Source organism: Medicago sativa, chromosome 2, assembly GCF_051527215.1.
Source record: "Medicago sativa cultivar Bolivia chromosome 2, Bolivia_mono, whole genome shotgun sequence".
Taxonomy (NCBI): domain Eukaryota; kingdom Viridiplantae; phylum Streptophyta; class Magnoliopsida; order Fabales; family Fabaceae; genus Medicago; species Medicago sativa.
The window spans coordinates 66926501-66935323 of record NC_140750.1 but is presented as its reverse complement, the minus strand read 5'-3'; the positions used below and the strand labels follow the sequence as shown (position 1 = coordinate 66935323).

Genomic DNA, 8823 nt, shown 5'->3' with positions numbered 1-8823 from the left:
CGCCTTAATGATTTTAGGCTTATTTCTCTGGTTGGCTCTCTTTATAAAATATTGGCTAAGGTGTTAGCAAACAGGCTAAAAATGGTTATGGGAAAGGTTGTTTCGGATACTCGGATAGCGTTCGTAAAAAATAGACAGATTCTTGATGGGATCTTGATTGCCAGTGAGGTAGTAGATGAGGGTAGAAAGGCTAAAAAGGAATTGATGCTTCTTAAATTTGATTTTGAAAAAGCTTATGATTCAGTCGATTGGGGATACCTGGATGCGATCATGCAAAAAATGGTGTTTCCGGTGTTGTGGAGAAAATGGATAAAGGAATGTGTTACAACAGCGACTGCTTCTATTTTAGTGAATGGCATCCCTACAGAAGAGTTTCCTTTGCAAAGGGGCTTGCGTCAAGGGGACCCTCTATCTCCGTTTTTATTTCTGTTAGCGGCCGAAGGGTTGAATGTTATGATGACTTCGGTGGTGGAGAGTAACTTATTTACAGGATATACGGTTGGAACCTCTAATACGACTGTTGTTTCCCATTTACAATTTGCGGACGAGACATTGTTATTGGGTACAAAGAGATGGGCCAATGTGCGTGCCTTGCGAGCGGTGTTGACTTTGTTTGCAGAGATATCAGGCTTGAAGGTAAATTTTAATAAAAGTATGTTGGTTGGAATTAATATTGCAGAGTCTTGGTTGACTGAAGCGGCTTCAATCTTAAACTATAATGTGGGCAAGATTCCGTTCTTGTATTTGGGCCTTCCTATTGGAGGTAATCCGAATTGGTTAGCATTCTGGGATCCTGTGTTGCATACAATTATGTCTAGATTGTCGGGGTGGCAGAGTCGCTTTCTCTCTTTTGGAGGCCCGTTGGTTCTGTTGGAACAAAATGTGTTTAACAATGAACCTTAAAGAGTTTTGATGATAACAAGGTATTAAAAATTGTAAATTGGACTAGCTAATATTTGTTCAAGTGTACAGGACCATAGTTAAAAATTTACATTATATAAAGGTTCTGAAGAACAAAAAGAGAGCTAAGGAATCAAGAAAAAGAAGCTTGAAAGCATCTGAAGAGTGCATCTGAAGGGAAGTGCTCCTGAAGAATGATGACATCATCAGAAGCTGAAAGTCATCAGAAGCTGATAGTCATCAGAAGCGGATAGTTCAGAAGCTGAAGCTCATCAGAAGCTGATTATCACCACAAGCTGAAGATTCAAGGATCAACACTTCAAAAGCTGTCTACTGGATTTGAAAACACTGCAGAAGGCTTTGGAACGGTCATTTTGGTGAAAATTTGAAGGCTTTGGAAGCTTATCTTCAAAAAGCGTTGACATTGTACTTAGCAAATTTTACTTTTTATGTTCATTCAATTAATGATGTATATGATTCATAATATGGACCACATACATCATTAATTGAATGAATCTAAAAAGTAAAATTTGCTTATAAAAAGAAACAGAGGGAGTATACTTTACCATTTTTTTCTCGATTTTATCTCTCATTATTGATAAAAAAAATCATTTTATATTTATTAACTACTTCAAGCAATAATAAGTTTACAAATATCATCTTATTAGTGCGAAGTTTTTACCGTCGTTTAAAATTAACAAATCTTTATCGGAGAGCATGTGAAACATATATTGTGAATTTTTTCCTTCAACCAAATTTACTCCATTTTTTCATTTGATTTCTATCATTGTAGTATTCAACCTTTGAGATGCTTTAATGATGATTTTGTTTTTTTTTCCCTGTGGTTACAGGGGTGTTTTGTTTATGTTTGTTCAACTATTTGTAATTTCCTATTCTTAGCAAAAGTTGCGTTTATATATTTAATACAAAAAAAAAAAACACGACAATGATTTCATATACTGCTTTTTCAATGTTAAAGCACGATTACAACTATGTAATGGATATTATATTTTGAGTGGTGATAGGCATACCACCATAGGTGGCATACCACTCCTACACCCTCTTATGTGGCAAATTTTATTAATAAAAAATTTGGCCAAATTTTTGCCAAGTCCATGTAAAAAAAAAATAGTATTGATTAATTAAAAAAAGGAAAAACTGTAGCAATTGAATTGGGGCATCTCACTCTCCCACGCCATTACCCTCTTCTCCCTATTCTCCCTCGCCGCCGTCGATAACCCATCGGAGCAGCTCACGAAATTTCACCGTCGCCGCCGTCGATTTTCGATTCTCTCCGTCGACAATCTGTCTTTGCTCTCTCTCTCGTCAGCGTCGTTCAACCGAGGTATATTCATTCATCTCCCTTTTGTTTGATTTGGTTGTTCAATCTGGTAATTTTGATCTGTGTATATATGTAATTAAGTAGCCTCTTAATAAGGAACCTATCAACTTCATACTGGATTGGATTGGATCTAAGGACTTTTGTTTGTGCCAAATTGCATGTTTTTACTTTCACGCTACTGTTATTGAAAATCCATGCTGACATGCTAGTTCTTTGATGTTATTCATCTCAAATAATAGCTTATAACTTTATATTAAGTGGTAATATAAGGATAATTGTTATAATGAAAATTATTCTACTAGTTTTATAAGCTTTCAAATGATGAATTGAATTGGTTATGTGAAAATAGACAATTTCGAGAAATAGATGGACTTATGTCTGAGATTTTGGCAGTACTGAAGTTAAGAATGGGTTGAATTTTATGTTGTTTGTTTATTGATGGATAAAATTTGTTTAAAAAGGTAGTTTTTTGCCGGGGTTGGATCGGACGAGTCTGCTGCTGTTAGCAGCTGTTGGTGCTAGCCGAGGGTGCTGCAAGGACTGTTTTGCTGTTGTGTTAGCAGCTGCTGCTGTTGGTGTTGGTTTGGTTTTGGTATTGGCTAGTTTCTAGTGTGTTTTATGTCCTATTATTCTGTTGTTTTTCTGTTTTTTTTTGCTCGTTCTGTCTGCTGTTTTTGTTCTGCTATATTGCCCTTTTAGGTACAGCTTGTACCAGGGCTGTTCTAATATATGCTGAATTCAAAAAAAAAGTTGAGACACTAGCAGTGGGATCCAAGACTCAGGGACCTTTTAATGAACACAAATTGGACCTATCTAAGACTCAGGGACCATTGGTAACATGTACTAACATCTTTGTGATTGATATTGTCTAATATGTGATTGATACGTCTTCTAATAACTTATTGATATTGTTGGTACTTTAACTTATGCGGTTATATCTATAATTATAGTCAATAAATTATTGCTGATTAAGTCTTTCGTAGAACATTTTTTATACTTTTTGGATTGGTGTTGTTTTGAACAGCTAGGTTAGTATCTCACTTGAATTTTGTGGTTTATTTGGTTGATGCTTGATAGAAATGTTCGTATTATTTTTTTAGATTGAACCTGTTGTGGAAAAATTTCAGATTTTAATATTGCTACTTGAAAGCATTGTTGTTTTGTATAAGCATGGTTTCAAGCCAAAGTATTGGTGTTGGGATTCACATAGGGAGAGTTCTTTAAGCTCATGTAATAGAAATACAAATAACATGATTAGAGCCTAAACGTAGTTCTTAAGCTCATGTACACTTGATATATTGAAGGACCTGCACAGAGCCTAAACACCTAAACACAGTTGTATTGTCTCCATTGCGAATAGAGCTTAATTGTTTTTCTAGTTTTCTCTTATCCTATTATGCTTAGCTATTTGCATAGTTTTGACTTGTTTATCATCAATGCTTGCAGTGTGAGTGTGTTTGGAGCCTCAACCTTGTGAAAAAGATGACACCTTATGAGGAGGAGCGGGAAAAAAGAATTGCAGATAATAATAAAAAGATCAATGCTCTCAATCTACAAAATCTCGCCCAATCCCTTGTCGAATCCTCTTCATCCACTAATGAACATTGTACTAGAACATGGAGCACACATATTAATCTAGTTTGTTTAATTTTGTTTCAGACAATGAGCATTTGCTTACTCTTGAATTATTATTTATTTTCATTTGAATCTAGTATGTATTATTGAATATAAATTTTAGGATTTGAATTTAAAGCAAATTAAATTATTTGTTTCGGACAACGCCCTTTCTGTCCGAATTTCGTCCGAAAACATGATTTCGTCCGAAATCCGTGGGAACTATCCGTAAATTTCGTCCCAAAACCGTCCGAAATTCCGTTCGAAAATGACAATTTTTTAGTAGTGTGTGTACTTGGAATCGAAAATCTCCGCATGTATATATTTTGCCTAAAACGATATTATTTACTCATCGGAAAGATAACTAGCCATATATATGGTCTGTATGACCACATTTTTACAAATACGTGACCACTATTTTTCATAAATTAGAACTTGTCCGTCCTTAGGCGTGATAAACTTGCCGATTGTAAAATAGGTTATTTATTGTTGGAAATGCTTTTAGTGCAGTGATCAAATGAGATTATGCGTTCGATTCGCCTAAAACGAAATTATTTACATCTGGGAAATATAAACTAGCCAAATATATGGTCTGTATGACCACATTTTTACAAATAAGTGACCACTATTTTTTCATAAATTAGAACTTGTCCGTCTTTAGGCGTGATGAACTTGCCGATTGTAAAACAGGTTATTTATGGTTGGAAATGCTTTAAGTGCAGTGATCAAATGAGATCATGCGTTCGATTCGCCTAAAACGAGATTATTTACATTTGGGAAATATAAACTAGCCAAATATATGGTCTGCATGACCACATTTTTACAAATAAGTGACCAATATTTTTTCATAAATTAGAACTTGTCCGTCCTTAGGCGTGATAAACTTGCCGATTGTAAAACAGGTTATTTATGGTTGGAAATGCTTTTAGTGCAGTGATCAAATGAGATCATGCGTTCGATTCGCCTAAAACGAGATTATTTACATCTGGGAAATATAAACTAGCCAAATATCTGGTTTGTATGACCACAGTTTTACAAATAAATGACCACTATGTTTTCATAAATTAGAACTTGTCCGTCCTTAGGCGTGATAAACTTCCCGATTGTAAAACATGTTATTTATGGTTGGAAATGCTTTTAGTGCAGTGATCAAATGAGATCATGCGTTCGATTCGCCTAAAACGAGATTATTTACATCTGGGAAATATAAATTAGCCAAATATATGGTCTGTATGACCACATTTTTACAAATACGTGACCACTATTTTTTCATAAATTAGAACTTGTCCGTCCTTAGGCGTGATAAACTCGCCGATTGTAAAACATGTTATTTATGGTTGGAAATGCTTTTAGTGCAGTGATCAAATTAGATTAGGTATGTTGGACAGTTAACATAAGTGATTAACGATTGCTAACCATGAATGATGTGAATTATTTTATATCCATGACAATCTTTAGGAAAACTAACCATATTTCTGATGTAGTTAACCACTAAATATCAAAGGTGTAACCACAATTTCTTTCCCTAACCAATTTGTCTTTCTCATTATTCCTCCACGTGATATGAGGGAAGATAATATATTTGGACACACTTGTGAGTAGACTGATGTTAATAAAGTGCGAGGTGAAGTATCTTGTAAGTTTGACAGACTTTACAAATACTAACCAAACCGAGGAAGCATTTAACCAATATTTATCAAATGTGTAACTACTGTTAGTTTTCAAGAAAAACTTAATTTTGTGCCATACAAATAGGAAATCGTAAAACTTATGGGCCCTCCATGTTTCTTGGAGTCTAAAATGCATCTTTGATATCATCTAAGGTTTGCACGCTTAAAGTCAAACACTTTGAAAACCTGAATATAATAGTGGTGACGCCTCTTAATAATTGTGGTCACATTGTTCTTTGTTTTGGTTATCTAAAATTTTAAGATGGAAAAACTTAGTGATTGAGACTATTTACTAAGTATGTCATTAAACAAGCTCATAATTTGAGCTAATAATACATGGTTACACTTTCTAGTATGCTAATACACCATATAGAAGTAACCTCTAGTACACATGTAATGCTAAAATACCACAAGACAAGTACTTAAACTAACATCATTGTTTGTAAAGCTACTTCAACCTCTACCTTGCATAAACCAATTCTATAGAAACACCTAACAACATTTTAAATTAATTGTAGCAATGCACATTATCTACAAGAAATTAAATCCTCATGCTCAGGAAAAACATAGGTGTTATTCCATTTGTGATCCATGCTTTGCGAATTTATTTGGCCTTGTAGACAGCTAGATCATCATTAATCACCGAAAAACCCATGCAATCTCTCTTGTGAGGTCTCCCCTTAATTCATGACTCAATTTCTCCCCATGAATGGCTGATTGGAAAGCTGGATGAGTTTCTATTATTGTGTAATAAAATTGATATGCAATGGCAAGGCTTGTGCTCTGTCTTGGGTTTCTTCCACACTAATACAAGAAAAATATCCAATGAACAAATGACTAGTTTTTATCAAACATAGAAGTATTTCAATCAGCAATTTTTAAAGTCAAACATTTATGCAACAAACCAAAGCATCTTATTAAAGCCAAGCAGATGATAAATTCTAGATTACTAACATCATACATTTCAATTGCTGGTGGAAATTTCCATAGAAACTCATAGCATGTACTTTCGGTAGAGACTTGCATGATAACCATTGATTTCAATATAAAGTTGGATAGATGGATTTTAGTTATCCTGTAATAAACAACAAGCACAAACTACATATGAGAAGGGTTAAGAAAGCTTAGATAATCACAAATTGTAATGTTTTTTTGATGGAATGTTTCTTGTAATGTTATGAAGTGATAAAAAAAATTACAAATGTTAATTTCTACCTTCTATAAGTTTATCAACCTTACAACAAAATTAATGGAATTAGAGTCTAAGAAACATAACAAATAGTCACTTTTGGTATTTCACTGATAAGTTGTATTAAAATTGTATAGTTTTAACAAGATAACTCCAAGTAACCAAATAATTGAAGCATATAGTCACAATTTTACATAGGTATGTCCATCTTTTTTAACTATTCCCCATCAATTATATGCTTGCTCGAAAAAAAAACTAGTTTAATGCACTTAACCATATCGTAACAAATAATTAACCACACTTTTTTTTTTCCAAAATTCCCACACTTAGCCATTTTTTAACATAACTGACCACAAATCACTAAAGACATACTAAATAATTGGAGGAGAACTTGTGAATTTTGACTGAGAAAATAACAATGAGAGGTGAATGTTATTTTATGTATAACATGTTTCACACAAACTAACTAAAGAATGACATAACTTAACCAACACAAATTATCTTTGAACTGAAATAAAAAATATTGAAAACATATATACCAGTAACGTATCACCAGAGGAGTCAGAGGTGCATCGAGGCTCATTCATTAGCTCCCAAGCAAAAATTGTTGGATCTTCCTTATAAGTGATATTTGTGAGTGTGTTAACTCTACTGAGCACAGTCTACACATCGATCAATCAAGAAATAGTATAGGAACCAAATTAGTTTAAAAGAAAAACAGGAAGAATTAAGTTTTAGGTACATCTCAAGGAACTTACCTTGACATGGTCCTTGTAGTAGCCTCTGAGAGTTGGATGTGAGAAAAAGTCATCATCAGAGGTCAAGTTATGGCCAGCAGCATTGCCCCACTTGACATACCGTGCTTTGCCACCATATGCCTCCCAATTGTTAACCAATGATAATATGAGTCTGATTTTGTATTTATTTGCTTCACTCACCACAAAATCCAGGGCCTTGAATACTACTTCATCATAAAGTGATGGTGATTTCTGAAGGGCTCTCCATTGGTCATCATTGAAGGCCCAAGTCCTACAAACTGTCATACCAACTGAGGATGCATGTTTGAACACCTGAGTGACCCTTCCTCTTGTCGACTCATCCGCAACAAATACCATCAACCAATAAGTGTTGAATCCATTTACATAGAAAGGTTGGTCATTCACTACAAATTGGTTTCCTTTCTTTTGCACCATCTGCCATTCATCTTCCTCCATTTCACTCCTTAAACCAAAAACCATATATATTTAATTAAGTGCCTAAAGTTAATTAGAATTAACAACCTGAGACTCTAATAATATGATTAATTTCTACACCATGAAATTCTAATTCCTTTAAAGTTGGTCACAAATAATTTCAAATCAACAGAAATTACCATCTCATTAGGGTTTAACAAATCATTTAAAAATACATTCAATTTTGGAGAAAAACATTCAAAATGCACACAGATAAACCATAAACACAAATTCTAGTCATAAAATAAAATGAAAATTTGAGATTAACCTCACCGAAGAACAGAGAGATTGCGGGAAGAAAACAGTTGCTGATTGTGAACCGACAGTGGCAGTGGGTGGAGATCACGGAAGGAGACATAGCGGTGAGTGGAGATCGTGTGTTGGTTGAGGGAGAGAGCGGTCCGGTTGAGGGAGAGAGATGGAAGAGTGGGATTGAGATGGAGAGAGAACAGAGATTTGTGAACAGAGAAAAGGGGTGTATAGAAAACTACAGAACTATCCCTAGCGCATGAAATTACCAAACTACCCCTGCCACATCAGCAGTGGTACAAAGGGGTGTATAGAAAAGAGTGGTCTATGAATCTTTTTCCTTATATTTTAAAGGTTTTACTAACTAGTGCTCTAAAGGTTAAAAAAATTATTAATAAAGACTTTATTTTGAAAATACGAGTCTTTACTTTTCTCTTAGCAATAATTACACAACTTTTCAATGCAAACTTACTTATTTTAGGACTTTAACCAATGTTCCAGGAGCAATAGATTGCTTTCTCCACGTTTTAAACCTAATATTGTTGAATCATTTTTTCCTACCTGCTCCGGTGAATAATTTATTAATGTCAGCAATAAATTTGAACAATCTTCCCTAAAAAAACAATA

General features: G+C 34.3%; 1 protein-coding gene and 1 long non-coding RNA gene across 4 annotated transcripts; one reads left to right on the top strand and one right to left on the bottom strand.

Moving 5' to 3' along the window:
- The first annotated feature begins 1914 nt into the window (after positions 1-1914).
- LOC146949908 (uncharacterized) lies at positions 1915-4021 on the top strand. 3 transcript variants are annotated; one of them, XR_015025453.1, is made up of 3 exons: positions 1915-2245; positions 2708-3082; positions 3689-4021. It is a non-coding gene; the product is annotated as an uncharacterized LOC146949908 (long non-coding RNA). The 3 variants fall into 3 exon arrangements; XR_015025452.1 differs by having other exon boundaries at positions 2704-3075; XR_015025451.1 differs by having other exon boundaries at positions 2704-3082.
- Positions 4022-5805: 1784 nt separating this feature from the next.
- On the bottom strand, positions 5806-8538 carry LOC146949907 (mannan endo-1,4-beta-mannosidase 6-like). Its single transcript, XM_085741535.1, has 5 exons — positions 8221-8538; positions 7474-7936; positions 7255-7377; positions 6488-6601; positions 5806-6330 (listed from the first exon to the last, which is right to left on the bottom strand). The coding sequence occupies exons 2-4, from the start codon at positions 7927-7929 to the stop codon at positions 6593-6595; spliced, it is 588 nt and encodes a 195-aa protein (XP_085597661.1). The 5' UTR covers positions 7930-7936; positions 8221-8538; the 3' UTR covers positions 5806-6330; positions 6488-6592.
- Between the last annotated feature and the right edge of the window lie 285 nt (positions 8539-8823).

Excerpts from the sequence above, each read along its gene's own strand:
- LOC146949907 (XM_085741535.1), bottom strand. The coding sequence starts at position 7,929 with ATGGAGGAAGATGAATGGCAGATGGTGCAAAAGAAAGGAAACCAATTT. Across the intron at positions 7,378-7,473 it reads ACTACAAGGACCATGTCAAG|ACTGTGCTCAGTAGAGTTAA; the intron begins GTAAGTTCCTTG and ends ATCGATGTGTAG.